The sequence below is a fragment of the Hemicordylus capensis genome, chromosome 4 (genome assembly GCF_027244095.1).
Source record: "Hemicordylus capensis ecotype Gifberg chromosome 4, rHemCap1.1.pri, whole genome shotgun sequence".
Lineage (NCBI taxonomy): Eukaryota > Metazoa > Chordata > Lepidosauria > Squamata > Cordylidae > Hemicordylus > Hemicordylus capensis.
In genome coordinates this window covers 219,511,253-219,530,529 of record NC_069660.1, presented here as the reverse complement: position 1 = coordinate 219,530,529, position 19,277 = coordinate 219,511,253, and the positions used below count along the sequence as shown (strand labels likewise).

The 19,277-nt window shown below is 44.6% G+C and overlaps 1 protein-coding gene and 1 long non-coding RNA gene across 24 annotated transcripts in view; both read right to left on the bottom strand.

Annotated features, from left to right (window-relative positions):
* LOC128322748 (uncharacterized) overlaps positions 1–15,074 on the bottom strand; it is a 54,434-nt gene extending 39,360 nt beyond the window's left edge. The window contains exons 1-2 of the long non-coding RNA XR_008305943.1: positions 14,953–15,074; positions 2,133–2,196 (exon numbers count right to left, since the gene is read on the bottom strand). This is a non-coding gene — a long non-coding RNA (uncharacterized LOC128322748). The remainder of the gene's footprint in view (positions 1–2,132; positions 2,197–14,952) is intronic.
* Positions 15,075–17,253: 2,179 nt separating this feature from the next.
* LOC128322743 (diacylglycerol kinase kappa-like) overlaps positions 17,254–19,277 on the bottom strand; it is a 69,274-nt gene continuing 67,250 nt past the window's right edge. For all 23 annotated transcript variants that reach the window (XM_053244616.1, XM_053244636.1, XM_053244627.1 and 20 more), the window contains one exon: positions 17,254–19,167. In XM_053244616.1, coding sequence (XP_053100591.1) covers positions 19,058–19,167 — 110 coding nt within the window. In that variant the 3' untranslated portion in view covers positions 17,254–19,057. The remainder of the gene's footprint in view (positions 19,168–19,277) is intronic.

Here is a 19,277-nt window from a genome sequence, read left to right as displayed (position 1 = left end):
CTTTTTGGTGCCCCCCACATGACCCGCCGGGGTGGCGCCTGGGGCACGTGCCCCCCCTGCCTCCCCATAGTTACGCCACTGCCCATGACTGTGGCGGGAGCAGCTGTGTTGAGCTTTAGCCTGCCTTCTGAGTGTTAATGGAAGAATAAGCAAACCTAAGCAAAACTAGCCAACAAATCCCAGGAATCCAGGAAGACAGACACCTGTAACCCATGTTCCACATTCTTTCTGGACCTGACGAACAGCGGAAAGAAAGAACAACTGAAAATAGAATTTAACTTTCTTTTTTAAAAATTGTGATTGTTTTAATGGGTGATGTTTTATTGTAAACTGCCCAAAAATGTGAGTTCGGGGAGGTATGTAAATATGTTAAATAAATCATGAAATTCAATACATAAACCAAAATAAGAGGCATTCAGTCTTGTACTGAACCCAGAATGACAGTAGGCTTGTTCACACCATCCTAAACAGGTCGGAGGAGCGCCCAGCCAGGTTAAGAGAGCCATGAGTGATCAAGTGGGAGCCAGGAAGTTGGATATTCTGAGATTTCACCCCCCGCCCCCCCCCCACACACATTTAAAAGTACATATATACTTGCTGACATCCACACTAATGGAAGTGCTGGTGCAGCAACATTGTGTGCATGCTACAGGGAGGACAATTTTTGTTGATCTCACCCTTCCAGAGTATACTAATGGTGACTCCCAAAAATATGTCCCTGCAGCACTCAGGGACATATTTTCAGGAATCACAGCAAGTTCAAAAGGAAGGGAAGATCAACAAAAATTGTCCTCCCTGTAGCATGCACACAGAGTTGCTGCACCAGCACTTCCATTAGTGTGGATGTCAGCCACTATTTTTCTACACGCACACAGACAAACACAGACAGACAGACAGATATAGATATAGTGTAGATTTGTATACGTACAAGGCTATAAGCTTGTGGGGGAGAATAGCTGACCAGCAAAATTCAGGTTTATTAGACTGAACTTGTTTTGAACCCATGGGTATTTCTGGATTTCATGTGAGGAACTTCAGCATATAGCCAGTTTAGGAGATTTCATTATGCATACAGTCCGCTGGCTGCATTTACAAAAGTTGCTGGCACAGTATTTATGACATTCAGATGCTATTAAAAATGCCTTACTACTGAGCTAGTTAACCTGACTGTAACTGTAAACAGACATTTGCAAGAAATCTCTTCAAGATTATTGTGGGATTACATTTGCTTTTAGCTGAACTTCAAGGAATCAGTGGCAAATGTGAGATGTGTCAGCATAAGCAGGTCTTACACTATCACAGAAAGTCATATATTAAAGGCCTATTAAGTCATCTGTTCTGTTCCTGCTTCTAGGCACTTTCCTGCTATTTTGAAATGTATCTTTGCTGTGCTACAGACATTATACCAATGAAACACACTGGCAGTGTTTCTAAGGAATTTTATATAATGTTTTGACAGTCCTCTGCTATTTCTCTGAACATGGCTTGCATGTGAATGTGTCATCAAGGGTTATCAAAGTTAGGAACATAGGAAGCTGCCATATAATGAGTCAGACTATAGGTCCATCTAGCTCAGTATTGTCTACACAGACTGGCAGCAGCTTCTCCAGGTTTGCAGGCAGGAATCTCTCTCAGCCCTATCTTGGAGATGCCAGAGAGGGAACTTGGAACCTTCTGCTCTTCCCAGAGTGGCTCCATCCCCTGAGGGGAATATCTTACAGTGCTCACACATCAAGTCTCCCATTCATATGCAACCAGTGTGGACCCTGCTTAGCTAAGGGGACAAGTCATGCTTGCTACCACAAGATGAGCTCTCCTCTCCAGGTTGGGTCTCCAGATGTTTTTGGAAGTCAACTCCCAGCATCCCTAGCCATTGGCCACTGACCTTGGGCAATTCAGGCTGCCGATCATGGAACCGCCAGCCTTTACAGTTCCAGTACTTCCCTATTAACACGAACAACACCTGGACCATAAACTGGAGGGGGTGAGTGACAGAGCTGGGGTGGGACTTCCTATCTACTTTCAGTCCTGTGACCATGAAATTGACGGGATTTCAAATGTCTGAATGGGGCTTTTAAGTCTCTTTCTTTTCATATGCTCAAGTTTGCTTTTATTCTCTTTCATTAAATTACCTCCAGCTTCTTCTCCCACAAAGCAGCATCTCTTTCTCCCCTCCTGTCCTGCAGCAAAATTCTCCTGAAATTCAAGGGTTTTCATGTTAAAATCCCTTATTTTGTAAGTGTAATTTTTTGTAGATGCTGCTATTTTACAACTGACTTTGTAAATGCAAAACATATAGAAGAACAGGCCTTGTTGAAGGAGAACCAATATGGATTTTGCAAACACAAGTCTTGTCTCACTAACCTTTTGGAGTTCTTTGAGAATGTCAGTGGACATGTGGATAAATGTGATCCAGATGACATAATATATTTGGACTTCCAAAAAGCTTTTGACAAAGTTCCCCATCAAAGGCTCTTGAGTAAACTTAGCAGTTATGAGATAAGGGTGGATCGGTAACTAGTTGAAGGACAGGAAACAGAGGGTAGGGATAAATGGACAGTTTTTACAATGGAGGGAAGAAGTGGGGTCCCCCAGGGATCTGTACTGGGACCAGTACTTTTTAATTCTTTCATAAATGATCTAGAAGTTGGGGTAAGAAGCAAAGTGGCCTCTTTTGCAGATAACACTAAACTATTTAGGGTAGTGAAATACAAAACAGATTGTGAGAAGTGCCAAAAGGATATCTCCAAACTGGGGGAGTGGGCAACAAAATGGCAAATGCGGTTCAGTAGAAACAAGTGTAAAGTTATGTTTACTGAGGCAAAACACCCTAACTCCACATATACACTGATGGGGTCTAAGCGGTCAGTGACTGACCAGGAGAGAAATCTTGGGGTTGTGTAGGACAGCTCATTGCAAGTGCCAACTCAATGTGCACCAGCTGTGAAAAAGGCAAATTCCATGCTAGGGATCATTAGGAAAAGAATTGAAAATAAAAATGCTAATATTATAATGCCCTTAAACAAATCTATGGTGAGGCCACATTTGGTGTACTGCATACAGCTTTGGTCACCATATCTTAAGACAGATATTGTAGACCTGGAAAAGATGCAGAAGAGGGCAACCAAAATGATCAGGGGTCTGGGGCACCTAATTTATGAGGCAAGACTACAACATCTGGGGCTTTTTAGTTTGGAAAAGTGGCGACTATGGGGAGGCGTGACAAAGGTGTATAAAATTATGCATGGAACAGAGAGAATTAAAAGAAAGAAAATTTTCTCCCTCTCCCACAACACTAGAACCAGGGATCATCCCAAGAAACTGATGGCCAGAAAATTTAGGACCAAGAAAAGGAATCACTTTTTCATGCAGCACATAATTAACCTATGGAATTCTCTGTCATGAGATGTGGTGATGGCCACTAGTTTGGGTGGCTTTAAAAAGGGCTTGGACAGATTTATGGAGGACAGGTCTATCAATAGCTTCTAGTCTGGTGACTGTGGGTTACCTCCAGCCTCAGAGGCAGGATGCCTTTATATATCAGTTGTAGGGGAGCAACAGCAGGAGAGAGGGCATGCCCTCACCCCTTGCCTATGAGCTTCTCAGAGGCACGTTGTGGGCCACTGATGTGAAACAGGATGCTGGACTAGATAGGCTTTGGGCCTGATCCAGCAAGGCTGTTTTTATGTTCTCCCAAAGCCACCATTTTGTGACTTGCTCCACCTCCCCAAGCTGCTATTTCCTGGTTGCTCCCCACCCACTGTCCCTCAGCCGGGATCTCAAACTAGGTTATTCATTAGATGTTAGCATTACTCTTGAGTGTTAGGTACCACAGAATCTAGAGTATATCTTTGTGATAGCTAAGGAGCTATAGCTAATGGGAAGGCACACTCTGTGGTAATTTGAAGTGAAGGCAGATAGAGATGTGGGAAAATTACCACCTGTGATCAGTTCAATGAGTGGAGGCCTTTACACCATTTGCTAGAAATTCAGAGAAGAACTTTATTTGACCAACGACATGTCGGGAACTCCCTAAAATGGAGACACACAGGAAAAGAAAGCTACAAGGCTAATATAGTGATACTGACGTCATTAGGCAAAACAATATCAGGAAAGGTAGTTAGTCCAATCACAGAGCATAGCATCTCAGTGGCCAATCACAGAACTAGTTCACAGTTTCATTGAATTCAGCAACATATGAACCATGTTCAAAAGGCAGTAACCGTGTGCAAAAGGAATAACCCAAATATGATTATTACATTCATATTGCCACCCGCTGACATACATAGGTCAGAACCAGCCAAGCCTGCTTTTCCTTTATCAATAGCCATCAGCAGGGCTGACTACAAAAGCAAATCCCACCTCCCTGAGGCACTATTGAGTAACTTAACCCAAGGGCCCCCAAAACCAGGTGTTGCTGAACTACAACTCCTTGCATCCCCAGCCACAATAAATTGTAGCTGAGGATGATGGGAGTTGTAGTTCAGCAACCTTTGGAGTACCACAGGTTGGGAACTCCTGACTTAACCTATCAGGAAGGACTAAGACGATGCAAGGCAGGCTACAGTGTTCTGTATGTGGTGAAGAGCCCAAACTCTTTCTGAGGGAGGTAAATTGTGCCATGCTTTTGCAAATATACTTTAAGTAAGTGTTGAACTTGGAGAGCCTCTCCCCTTAATTTATTGTGTCTGCCACAGAAATCCTGACTGCTTCATATTTCACTTATGGGCTGCTTAGGAGGACTTCACCCATGACTGAAGAGACAACAGAAATGTGTAGGAGAGAGGATTAGGACAAGACTGGAGTCTGACAGATGCATACTTCAGCATACCAAGACAGGAGCAGAGAACCAATTCAGAATTCTTTAGGGATGCATCTTTGTCACACAGTTCACTGTTTTTGTTATTGAATGTTTCAGATAGACATTGATCGAATAAATCGAATAAATAAATATATAATATAATATAATATAATATAATAATAAAAAAACAAACAGTACCCATTTCCCCTGGATATCTCGCCCCTCTCCATTAACCCAAACCCAGCAGATTTTAAAGAGGAGAAATAAAGGAGAGATTGGGAGAGGAGGAAAAGCAAAGGTTAGGTATGTTACCAAATTCCTTTCTTGACAAAATTCATGGTGGAACACATGATTCCTGACCCCTCCAAGTCCCAAGCGGATCAGACTTCATAAGAACATAAGAACAGCCCTACTGGATTAGGCCCAAGCCCCATCTAGTCCAGCATCCTGTTTCACACAGTGGCCCACCAGATGCCGCTGGAAGCCTACAGGCAGGAGTTGAAGGCATGCCCTCTCTCCTGCTGTTACTCCCCTGCAAATGGTACTCAGAGGCATCCTGCCTTTGAGGCTGGAGGTGGCCTTTAGCCCTCCAACTAGTAGCCAATGATAGACTCTCCTCCATGAAGTTATCCAAACCCCTCTTAAAGACATCCTGGTTGTTGGCTGTTACCACATCTTGTGGCAGAGAATTCCACAAGTTGATTATGTGTTGCATGAAAAAGTACTTCCGTTTGTTGGTCCTAGATTTTGTGACAATCAGTTTCTTGGGATGACCCCTGGTTCTAGTGTTATGTGAGAGGGAGTAGGATTCCTCTCTATCCACTTTCTCCACACCACGCATGATTTTATAGACCTCTATCATGTCTCCCCGCAGTCATCTTTTTTCGAAACTAAATAGCCCCAGGTGTTGTAGACTTGCCTCATAACGAAGATGTTCTAGGCCTCTGATCATCTTGGTTCCCCTCTTCTGCACCTTTTCCAGTTTTACAATGTCCTTTTTAAGATGTGGTGACCAGAATTGTACACAGTACTCCAGATGTGGCCACACCATAGTTTTGTATCAGGGCATTATAATATTAACAGTTTTATTTTCAATCCCCTTCCTAATGATCCCTAGCATGGAATTGGCGTTTTTCACAGCTGCCACACATTGAGTCAACACTTTCAATGAGCTGTTCACCCTGATCCCAACATCCCCCTCCTGGTCAGTCACCAGATCCCATCAGCATATACTTGAAGTTGGGGTTTTTCGTCCCAATGTGCATCACTTTACACTTGCCAATACCGAACCGCATTTGCCACTTTGTTGCCCACTCACCCAGTTTGGAGAAATCTTTTTGGAGCTCCTCACAATCCTTTTTGGATTTCACTCCTCGAAAGAGTTTGGTATCATCTGCAAATCTGGCCACCTCACTGCTTATCCCTACTACTGATCATTTATGAATACATTAAAAAGCATCGGCCCCAGTACAGAACAGATCCCTGGGGCACCCCACTTCTTACTTCCCTTCATTGTGAAAACTCTCCATTTATACCTACCCTCTGTTTCCTGTCTTTCAACCAGTTAGCAATCCACACATGTACTTGTACCCTTATCCCATGACTGCTAAGTTTCCTCAAGAGTCTTTGATGAGGAACTCTGTCAAAAGCTTTTTGGAAGTCCAGGTATACTATGTCAACTGGATCACCTTGATCCGCACACTTGTTGATCCTGTGCTTGATCCTGTGTGAGAGGATATGGGTTCGCACACTTGATCCTATGCGAGAGGATATGGGCTCATCATCCACAGTAGGGGTCCATTCTAAAGGAGCATTTCCCTCTTCCTCAGACCGATGTCCTCCTTGCCTGAGACCTTTATTTTCCCTGACAGCAGAGGAGCTATCAGCCCTGGAGTGGGATGCCTCTACCATGTCCCTGAAGGTCTCGTCCACATGCCTCACTGTCTCTCTGAGCTTCTCCAGATCTGCCACCTTGGTATCAAGGGAACAAATTTGTTCCTTGAGAGCCAGGAGCTCCTTGCACCGAGCATACACCCATGACTTCTGGCCATGGGGCAAATAGTCATACATGTTGCACTCTGTGAAATACACTGAGATGTGCCCCCTCCCCTGCTGACTTTCTATCTTCATACTGGTTTTGTTGGCTGTTTACAGTATTTAGAGATAGTTTATTAGAAGGATAGGTCTCAGCTGTAATGGTTAGCTATTTAACTGTCCAAACAGCCTTTCTCAAGAATATGAGGGAGGGATTTGTACTTACCTTCTCTTCTCCACCGGGTTCCTTGTGATCACCGGGGCTTGTTCCAGGCTCCCTCACACACTTCCCACTAAACTCATGCAAAACTCCAACTTCCTGTATGCTATTCCTGCTCACTATGCTCTGTTTGCTCTGCTTTCGGGCCTTCACCTCTTACGTAGAAGGTAGGCTTCCAACTGAGACACAGGATGTGGGTCAAAAGAATGTCAAAGGCATGTGGGGCCTCCCCCAACCCTAACTGACTCCACCTCCTCCAGGCAGAGACAAACAAAAAAAATGGAGTTTGCTAGCCCTGGCAAATGCTAGCCCTGGCAAATAACACAATCTCTCTCTCTCTCTCTCTCTCTCTCTCTCTCTCTCTCTCTCACACACACACACACACACACACACACACACACACACACACACACAGCTTATTCCTTAAAGAGAAACCAGCCCCTCAAAATCTCCCCTCCTCCAGTTAGTTTGAAGGGGGGAAAGGCTAGATGTTGTTCTGTTTAGAAAAGCTTGCTCACCTCCTCAAGCTGCTTCTGCTCTTACCAGAGTAGGCTTCAAACTGAGACCTACTATATCTTCCTAAGATATAAAGATTCTAAAGATTCTATGCATTTCAGCTGCTGGCACAAAAACCCATATTTAAACATATAATTTCCAATTGTTGCACCAGCTGTTTGGGTAGGGAATATATGAAAATACATGAAAAACTAAAAAAAATCCATCAAAGATATATTAAAAATACACAGTGGTTCACATGATGTACAGTGTTAGGGAGACATAATGATCCATCCCAAAGATGCTGCAGACTCGTAAGCAGCCCCGATACTGTTCAGAAGCAGCTCTACCACAGTTTTCCCCATTGCAGTAAATGTCAGAAAAGCAACCCCTACTTCTGAACAGCATAAGGACTGCTTACAAGTCTGCAGCAGCGCATAACCTAAGTCATTATTTTGATGCTGGAAAACAAAACCTGGATATTTTTAGTAGAAGAGTGCTGAACAGCAATAGAAGGAAACCATGTAAAATTCAGTCAGAATGGAAACAGAGAGACCCATCAATATTTAGTGAAGGTGAGCTGAATTCCTGAAGAGGCACAGAAGTAAAAAGGAGCAGAACTAAAAAAGCTCTAAAAATTCAGACTAAAAATAGAGAAAAAGGTATGGAAACTATTTTGCCACTAATAGGGTTCTGAAGATGAATAATGGTTTCCAAAGGCTGTTTTTATTGTACAAATTGCATTTGGTGGCTTTAGTTAGGGCTGCAATAAGTCCAGTTTGATTTTGGTCTCTGAACTAATTTAGTGAGGTAGAAAATTTCCCCAAAGAATACTTATATATTTGAATACTTGCCTTTAAAAAAAAGTTCAATTCTTTCTCCTGATAACCCTGCCCCACCCCATCCTGGCCTGCCTTGGCTGATGCTTTTTTCTCCATCCTATATTTGTCATGGGGGTTCTGGTGAATAGGCTGCCATCACAGCGGAATTGGCTGCGGAATAGGCTGCCATCATACCTAGTCAGATAAATGGCTATGTGATTTTATCACTGAAATAAAGGCTGCCTTCAGATGTAAAGCAGAACTGCGAGTCTAATGGACCCACAGTCCGCCAAATTTGGACATTCAGGAAAGCTCCCTCTCTGCCGTCTCACTGACTGCAAAGAGGAGGGGGAACTGGCTGTCTGGGCTTCCTTCTTTACTGAAGGACAGCCCCAGCAGCCAATGGCAGCCAGAGCAAGTGAGGAACTTCCTCCCTCGACTCCAGTTGCAAATAGGGATGTGCACGAACCTGTTCGGAGGTTGTTTTACAGGCCTCTGAACAGGTTCGAACACATGGTGGTTTGGCTTTTTCGAAGGTGGGGAGTGACTTTAAGGGCAGGGGAGGGTGCACTCCCCCACCACCACTGCCATGTTTCCCCTACCAGCGCTCTCTGTAAAACCGGTCCGCTGGGGCGGCAGCGGACCTCCCTCCCTCCCTTCCTCCCTTCTCTCCTCAGACCAGAAGTGACTAGAAATAACCCATGCCCATCTGCATGTGCACGTGCAACATGCACATGGACCTGCCCAACATGTGCATGCATGCGCGTTCCTTCCAGTCACTTCCAGTCCAAGGAGGTACGCTGCCGCCCCACAGGGCCAGTTTTACAGAGAGTGCCATTGGGGAAAACATGGGGGTGTACGTGCACCCTCCTCCGCCCTTAAAGTCACCCCCCCCCCCCGCTTTTCAACCAGCCCCTGCTGGTTTTGTGCACATCCCTAGTTGCAAAGCAACCAGACTGCGGTGCCAGCATTTAGATGTAACGCCAGCACCACAGAACTTGAGGGCAAAGCAGCGGACTTCACCTCACTACATACCAAAGGTACAAATCATAGGGGAGACAAACCATGGGTCCATTTTCTTTCTTAACTGCAGTTGCTCATATTCTGACATTTGAAAATTGAAACCAGAGGCCCCTCAACCTCTGGTTTCGCGTTACGTGCAAATGCAGTCTGAGAGTAAGAGCAAGTCAGGCCAATGTTTCCTGAATTAGTCATATGAATGATTCCAACTCAATCAGATGGATATGGCAAACAGAATATGTTGTGCTTGTGCTCTTCAAAGACCCTGTTTGTATGACTACTGTACATATATACACTCGGGCCGAGATTTCTTAATTTAAACCAGACTCTGGTGTTGAGCCCTGGAACAAATTAAGCCCTGGTGGTTGTTATATGTTTGGTGGTTTCTGTGACAGAGAGAAACAGAAAATACTATCAGAAGAATGGTGGGGAATGCTTCATAATTCACAACACAATGCACTTAACATAGCATATGTTCTCAGGTTGCCATGAATGGCTTGGGGGCTAAGGATGGCATGTGTACGTTGTTAAATTATGTACTTCTTTCTGTTATGCTTCTTTAGCTTGGGAATGAGTGAGAAGGGGAAACCCACTGGTCAAAATAGCACCATTCTTACCATTAGGAAACTGTCGACTCAATCTAGATAGTACTTTGCTGGGACAGGGAACCATCAGGAGATGGAAAATAGTTTATGTTTCTAGTGCTGCTTTGATGCAACTTGTCTCGGCAAAAACAATAAGGTGGGAAGATAGGATAGAGGATACAATTCAAGGAAAGGTCATGCAACAAAGAAGCAGTTGGGAATGCAGTGGGCCTGGAGCCTAGAATGAGGTGGCTGATACAGATGTGACACCCACACCAATACAATGCTTAACACAGACAGTAATCCTGTGGTGCTGTACAAATCACCTTTATTAAGAAAACCTGATGAAAGCAATACAGCAGGTAGAGGAAAACAGAAGGAGGAATCACTACTGTTTGCTTTAAAAAGCTGGGTGTGGGGACAAAATTCTGCTGAGAATTAGCTCAGGAGCTTGAAACATGTGGTGTTTGCTTAATAAAGCAACACTATTTGATCATTATTATTTTTATTTTGTGGTGAATGCATGGCTGAGAAGCAGCTCATCAGGACCTGAGACATGGGCTCTCTGAATGAGGTGGAGTGCACCATCAGCCTGGGAATACCACTGGGTGGGAAAGGATGTCTAGAACCAGGAAGGCTGAGTGAAGAGGGAATACCGTGCCTATCAGCCTAAAGGAGAGGAAGTAAGAAGGACAAATGATCATTACCAAAGGATTTAGTCACATAAGGGAAAATACTGGTGTCTGAGGACAGTGACACGAAATAATGAGAAGGAACATTGGGCCAAAAACCTGTGGAGAAGTAAAGTCACTGGGGTATAAAGCTGTGGGGAAAAGCCCTACATTTCTGTTCTCTTGTTTGTTTTTGGAGCTGTGCTTATTCGTGTCATTTGACTTATCATGAATCCCTCCAATTTACACTTCCCCTGTTTTTGTTATAAAAGAAGCACAGACTCACCTTGTAGCAAGCCAGACTGGTGGGCTTTGTGGGAGGAAAAACATGATTGCCAACACAAAAACATGGCTGGTGGTGGCTTACATACTGTGCAGTCCCCCGTCATTCTAAGCAAGACGGACACACACTGCAATGTTCTACTCAAAACCAAGTGGTCACTGGTTGCAGAGGCAGGGATAATGAAAGCAGGGTCTGAACAGCAATGACACTGTGCCTAGTAAGTGGAGGCACCACACCTCCAGCACCTGCCTGCCTTTAATAGAATGCTGCAGTGTGTGCACATCTCTCTCAGAACGGTATGTAAGCCAGTACTTCGGCCATGTTTCCCACCACAATGCCCCAGACCCATACAATGTCTGGGTAAAAACTCACCCCCTTTATAATAAAAATGGTTGGGACCTGAATGAGCCAATCAGGTCCCATGGGGACTTGTTTCAGGAGGAGTTTAAATTGGACCAAAGGGGCTGGATTCAATTCAGCTTACTGTTCATCATGAAATGAATGCACATTCCTATTGCTTTGTTCCTAAAGCAAGATCCCACCTTATGGCCTGTCAGATGGGGCAGCGATCCTTCCCCACCTCCACATACACTCATACTACAGGAGTTCTGGATTCTCAATGCCGCTGTTATATTATTATATGATTATGAATAATAACATTTATAAATATCACCAAAAAAAGATCTCAGACTTGGTTTACAAAGCAAAAGGAATACAAAAATGGTACCCTATCACAGATAGGTTCACAATCAAAAAAAGAAACACAAAGGGCATACCAGAAAGAGCCACTGGAGGGGCACTCTGCTGGGCTGTATAGGGACAGTGGCTCTCCCGCTGCCTTAAATATGACAGCCCCAATGTTGAAAGGTGCCATTTTGCTCCTAGATTCTGGGCAACCAGGTAAAAATCTAACTCACCTAAAATATGAAGAAGTGGGGAACCATTTCATTATTTGCTGGAAGCATTCAGTTGTTTTAAGACTGGCCCCAGCTTAATCTAAACATAAATTAGTCATTGATAACAGGATGTGTGCATGTGGATTCATGCTTGATGAAATCATATCATTCTCTCAAGCTGTTAAAAAAATAAAAACATCTTATGCTAGCTACAATGCCTAAGTGATGAGAGAGCTTCCAAAAAGCCAACCAGCCATGAATCTTCTACACACACACACACACACACAATCTATCAATCTATCTATCAATCTATCTATCAATCTATCGTGTGTGTGTGATAGATTGTACTGCTGGATCTGGTCATTAACCTTGGCCAGCAGATGCTGTAAAACTGACATTACTTAAAGTTAAAAGGAATGAGACTATGTTTTCTTTGTTAGCACATGCAGCAGACAGTTTCTGTATGTGCTGCATGAAGCTGTTAGAAGCTTTGCAAAATTTTGGAGAGAGATTATCTTATACTTTCAGGGTGCATCCAAATGTCACACAAACAGCTTATCTAGACATATGGATCTGAAGCTCCATACAGTGCTTCATAGAACAGCAAGACAACAAAGCCTCTTTTAAAAGGAGGTGTGCAAAAACACATATTAACAGGGCTAGCAGTTGAGAAGCAGTCATTTCTGCAGCTTGTGACCGATCCTCAGGCTAGATAGGCAGTTTTCCAAAATCCATGTGCCTGTCTAGATAAGGAGGCAACAAAGTGTTTAGGCTGGTGACTGCATCCCCATTGAAACGGATTGTGAGTAGGTTCAAAAGTCAAAAAAGGGAGCACTTCTTCCTAAAAGGTATGATATGGTATTTGCTACCATAAGAAGGAATAATGACCACTGTCTTAGATGGCTTTTTTAAATGAAGGATTGGTCTGTTAATCAAACCGCCATGTACAGAGGCAGTATATCTTTCAATACAAGATCTAGAGGAACAAACAATAAAGCCTTGCTTGTGGCTCCCAGAAGTATCTGGCTGGCCACTTCTGGAAACAGAATGCTGGAATAGATGCATTTTAATCTACTCCAGCAAGACTGCTACTCCTCGTCATCCTTCTCATCCTCATTATTATTAATCCTTCTCCTTCTGCATCCAGACTAAGTTGCTTAGTAGTAATACTTAGAGAAACTGGCTCACTCACATACAGCAAAATGTGGGCAGTTCAGCACTGACTGTGCTACTGCATGTGTCCAAAACATACACACACCCAAGTTGTCACACTTAACCACCTGTGTTTTGCTGTGCTCTATGTGAGCCACCATGCCAGGCTGAATAGTGAAAGTTACTCTCCCTGGCTAAATATAAAGAAAACACCACTTTAAAACATGCCTCTTGGCCCAGTTTACAGGGAATTGTAAGGCTCTGAAACAACTCACACAACCTCAACACTTCTCTTGCAAAAGATCCAGGAAATAGCATTTCTTCACAGTAATAGCTTACTTGTGGATTAACACATTTGACAGGGGAAACACCCTTTTATTCTACACGGTCAGAGGTGTATCTAGGGAAAATAGCGCCTAGGGCAAGCACTGAAATTGCGCCCTTGTCCAAACAGGAGTGATGGGACTTGTAGTCAACAATATCTGGAAATCCCTGTTAAAAGGAACACTGTACCATCTAGGCATGGTTGTTGATCAAAACCTGAAAACATGAGCCATCTCTGTAAAAGACTTAGAACAACAGTCAGGAGTTATGTGAGGATTCCAAGTGTCATTTTCTCTGTCTCATATCATGCTTTTTAAAAAACATGACTTTGTCCTAGACTAGAGGATCACCTGCCCAAATAGCCACTAGCAAAATAGGGGAAGAAGAAGGTGGCGGGGGTGTGTGTGTGTCTATAAACCAGTGAATGATTCCTACCAGCCTTTGTCTTGTGATGACTGTTGGCTCATGATGGGGTATATGTGCATTCACCATTCTAGTGCTTACTTTGACACCAGGAGGGAGGAGGATACATTAGTTTGCCACACTAGACAGAGGAATTTTCAACAGGAGCAGACAGCCAAGTTCTGCCAGGGCCAAAACAAGCCCCTGCCAGACTAAGAAATCATTGTAATTTGCCCCTTCCCATCACAAGCAGTGTGCTGTTCTTTTATTATTGACTGGAACTCTCAGATATCCCAGTCATGGATAGAAAATTCAAGGTCAGTTTACAAGAGACACACTTTCTACATGGAAGTTTCTTCTGTGCAGGTGTTGTGCAGAAACCCATGTGTAGTGACCGCCAGGGGCATCCAAGGTTGGAATGGGCCAAGATGAGATTTTAAAATGGGCCACCAGCCCCTCAATGTCCAGGGCCTCCACATACCCCAGGCCCCCAAGGATTTAAGTCTGATATTTCAAAATAAGTATGCTGCCTGGAAACATATTTCACTGAATACACACACGGACACTTCACAATATATAGTGATATACATTGAGTACTATATATTTGTGCTACTTTTAATGCCTAGAACACACTAGAAACACTATTAAAGTGGCCTCCTCGCTGCAGATTAGCAAAGAAGACTTTCAACCATGCAGGGTGAGCCTGTGTTTGTTTTCTCAGAATTCTTGAACAAATTCAGTAAAGTTTGATTCCAGGAGGTTTTTCACACGAGGCTTTTAAAGCCCTTTAACACACATCTCCTCTGGAATGGAGGTGCTGCATTCACATGCTGGCCAGATGTACCCTGAAGTCCTGTGAGTTATTGGAGAGCAGTTCACACACAAGACAAATAAAATAAAATAAAAGCACAACACATGCTTCACAGTTCTCACTCAGACCTTCTGGGGTACAAAACAACTTGAGCATAAGTGCATTTATACATGAATGAATGAATGAATGAATGAATGAATGAATATAATATTGTTTGTTCCAGAAGTTTTTGTAATTTTCTGCCATGAAACAAGCAACAGGCATTTTTAGATAGTAAAAACCCAGAAATTTAAAGCCAGAAATTTTTCAATCTGTTTTAAATTAAATATTCAGAGACTTCTCAGTCTCTCCCCCCACCTGATCAAAGCCCTATGGCAAGCAGATCCCTATATACCTGGGGTGGGGGTGGGGAATCACAAAAAGGAATTCACAATCTACCTTGCAAAAGCTGTGTTGGATGGTCTGGGCAGAGAGTCTGCTGCAGAGAACTCTTCCATCCTGCCTCCTTCCTGGCTTGCGGGGGAATGCCAAGTTCAGGCTTCAGGGAGGCCTACACGGAGGCCTCTCTGGAAGCCCCGCCCACCTGCCAATCAGCTGAGAGGCGGGGAGAGAAGAAGAGCTCTCTGCAGTTTGCAGGCCGCTCGGATCCTAGGCCCGAGCCGGAGGGCAAGGCAAGCAGGATGGCAAGTGGCTGAGGGGCCCTGGGGCCGGGCCGGTGGGCAGTGGGGTGGGGGTGGCAGGAACTGGTGTGGTGGCTCCTCCTCAGTGGTGCCTAGGGCACGTGCCCTGGCTGTCCCCCCCAAGTTCCACCCTTGAATGCAGGTGGTGTGCCTTTCTCTTGACAAGATGCATCCTTTCTTGCCTCGTTGCAGGCACTGTCATGGTTAGGTGTGCAGTGGCTTGTGATATCCATGTTGAGATCTGATTTGGCAATTTTGCTGAGCCAAGGCAAAGGGATGTGTATTAGTTGCTAGGCAACAGCAAGGGACTTTCAGCTGCTGATTTGTTGGCTCCCTGACCCCTGGGCCAAATATCCCATTTACTTTTGGAGTTGGCCCTGGGCTGGCATATATTGATACAGATATGAACTATTCCCTATCAGAAGAAAAGAGAGAGAGAAACTATTTGCTAAATGTGCTTTCAAAATTCAGCCATCTGGTCTTGGCAAAATAAGGAAATTCTATAAAAATAGTTCCATTTTTATTAAGGGGCATCCAAAACAGTCATATCTCCTGGAGCTGTTTATTTCTCTTAAGTTAAAACAATTAGTAGACTAAATGTTGGTCATTCTAGACCAAGATATTGAATCCTTTTAAGAAAATCAATGTATGGCCATCCAGTTATCATAATGTTAATAAAATGTAATAACGGTGTCAGGATTACAGAAACTCTCTCTTTACTTTTAAAAGGAAACTGACATTGAAGATTGGATGATATTCCTGAATCATTGCCAGAGTATCAAGCTTGTTGCCTAGAGCTGTCTGAATCAGGCACACCATTTGTCTGAAACATCACCTCTTTGCATTACTGCATTCATGGGCACAGCACTCCCATGGTGATGTGTTGTTCTAGGTGCAAACACTCAGCCCAATGTATCCCATTAAGAAGGCATTTTCTGTTGATTCTAATGATTCTTCTCAGTGCATGCACAATGAGCCTCAAGAGCAAACATATTCTTGTCCTTACACTTGACCATCTTTAAGGGCTCTTAGAGATGGTCAAGGACAGGCATTCGGCCACTGAGTTGTGTAGCTAATGCAGTGGTCCCTGCATTGCTGTCTTATTTCATTGTCATATCAAATCTAACATCTGCAGTGACAAGTGCTCTCTTTCAGGCTTTCCTTCTCTCTTCTCTGGGAGAAAAACAGCCTGGAGGCTAAAGGTCTAATCTCATTGCTGATCCTGCATTTGGGAGGAGGCCTGCTTTGTAGGGGGCCTCTTCATTCTCTTTCCCTGAAGTATCAGCAGGGATGGATTGCCCTGGGTGGAGGTCTGATACAGAGCTCTCATGATATAAAGGTGGTCTCCTTGGGTTCTTCTGCCAGACTACAAGCAAGGCTGGAAGGTCCTGTGAGGTGGCCTGATATGGAGGCTGCCTTTTTTGGTTCTTTCCTGTGATGCTCTACAGAGAGCCACCCCCACGGCTTTTCTTCCTGCAAAGGAAATGGAGGTGCCACCTCCTAGCTGTTCCCCCAGGGCCAAATCAGTCACTCAGTTTGACTCCGCCTGGATCTAAGCCTCCAGCTGCTGCTGTGGCTCTTGGTGGAAAATAAGGGGGCTGGAGAATAACATTTGGCCTCGAACTTGGGCCTTCCAGCTGTTGTTTGATTACAGCTCCCATAGTCCCCAGTAGTCGCAGTAGCCAATAGTCAGGGTTGATGGGAACTGTAGCCAAACAGCAGCTGGAGGGCTGGAGTTGTGCAGCCCTGCCCTAAATCAAGCTTCCTCTTCCGCATCACCATTCCATCCTCTTCCACACGGGGCAGATCCCACTTCAGGGCCAAAATCCGGCCTCCTAGCCATACATGTTGGGGCAGACAAGCTCTGTATGAGCCTCCTGGCAAGGAACTGTCTATCTTGAGCTACATCTTGAACCTCTCAAACATCTCTTGGCCCTGAGTGGACAGGCCAAGAGAGTCTTTTCTGTAGCTGAGTTTGACCCAAAGACCTTTTTACCCAACTCTATCCAAAGAATATTCAAAGCAAGACAAATGTATTTTCTTTAAAATAAATCATTTTTAAACAATAAATATGCAAGTTTTATTGCTGTTCTATCTCTACATCCTATTAAAACAAATATTTAATTTTAAAAAAATATATACACAGCATTTTATTGCTACGTATGTAAATAGTAGCACAGTTGTCTCTTTTAATTTGCCTTCCCCTTCTTCCTCAGCAACGTCCAGCTCCCTTGGAGGAACCACGATCCCCATAGTGGCTTCCACCCTGGCCAGTCTGCTCCTTAGCCGCCTCAATTGTCCCCTTAGTGCCTTGAAGCTTTGTACACATTCCTGGCAGCTGCGGAGGTCTCTTTTGCCTTGAAGGAGAGGAAACAAACAGGGTGAAGGGGCCTGTCCTCCACCATGTCAGTCCCTGCACGGACCTCTAGTCCCCTTCCATGCCCAGCACAGACTCCTCCTCTCTGTCTTGAAAACCCTCCATGGCTATGTACCCTCCCCCCCCGGTGAACTTGCACCTCATCAGGTTGATTTTTGCTCTTCCAGCTTCTCTGTCTTCAGGAGCCACCTGAAGGTCTCCTGCTCTCTAAAACAACTCTTTCTCTTCCCTCTCGCTGACCCTTGGGTCTGGAACAGCCACTCAGATGTGGCCCCTCGTCTCTCTCCTATCCCTTCAATGATACCTGAAAACCCACCTCCACTGCGCAGCCTTTGGCGTAATGCCTCAGTAGAGGCAGCTCCATCGGCTTGAATTGAATGCCCCTTATGCTTTCCTCTCCCATTCCTCCTCTTCCTCACTTCTCTCTCCAAAGCCAAACTTTAGACTGTATGCTCCTGGTGGCAGGGAACTTTTGCCCATGTACATTGATGAAACTATAAGGAGGATTTGCAATATGCACAATTGTATATCATCCTCCTTGGTTTCCTGTTTCATCTCAGCTTAAACTCAAAAGGGCTGATATTTGTTTTCCTTTTAGCATTCATATTCTGCTCTTCCTCAAGCAGCTCAGGGAGGTTTATACATGGTTATTTTTTCCTCACAATAACCCTAAGAGGTAAGTTAGGCTGTGGGACAAGTGACTGGCCCAAAGTCACCCAGCGAGTTTCATGGCTGGATGAGAATTCAAACCTGGGTCTCCCTGGTCCTAAGGAGCTGCGGCTGAAATACATACACATCTTTCCCCCACTTGCCCCCACCTCAGCTTCCCACTACTTCTTCTATTGTATCCCTGCCTCTGTTTTTAGACTATACGTTTTTTAGATTGTAAAATCACAATGAGGATGGAAAAGGTAGAGGTTATGGAGTGCTGCCTCTGTGAGATTTACGGTCATGCAGCTGATGGACCTGCATCTCTACCAAACTCTGCAGAGTTTCTTTCACATTGCTGAGGTCCGGCTCCAGAGGAGGTGGGGTAGGAGGAAGAGGTGGAGAGGGATGCAGGAGGAGGGAAGAGGTGGAGGGTGGGATGGAGGCAACCTCCAGGGAGGCAGAGGACAATGATGAATCAGACCCAGAGGGCTGGAGAAGTGTAGCAGGGCCTGCAGGAACATCTGTAAGAGAGAAGAAGAAGCAGGAGGTCAGCTGCAAAGGCTGATATCCTACCACACCCACCATCACTTGCCCTCACTGCTCACTCTGAGAAGCTGCTTGGATTACAGGCACTGGAGCTTGGACACATGAAAGACAGAAAACGAAGGAACACTTCAGCAAGCACTGACAACCCACTCACAGGCCTCCCCTCTGAAACCTTAGATGCAGACTCAAATCAAGCATTTCAACATGAAAGAAACAGAACAAAAGAGCCGTTCTTAGCCCAGCAGCAATTTCCAGGGCATGCTGTGAACATACCTTCCCTTTCCCACCGCTACAGCCGAACCTCACTGCGGATGAGCCTTGTCCGCATGTGTCCAATTTGCAGGTTGATGGCCCGGAGAGAACGAGGGAACTGTTGGGAAATGCGGCAAACCCTCAGTTCTGCAACAAAGAGAACGAAAAGGAACAAATGTTGTATGTGCTGACCAGGCTGAGTACTGGTGACTTGCAAAAATGGCAGTGTTAGGGCTTAGTCCATCATCTGGGCTGGG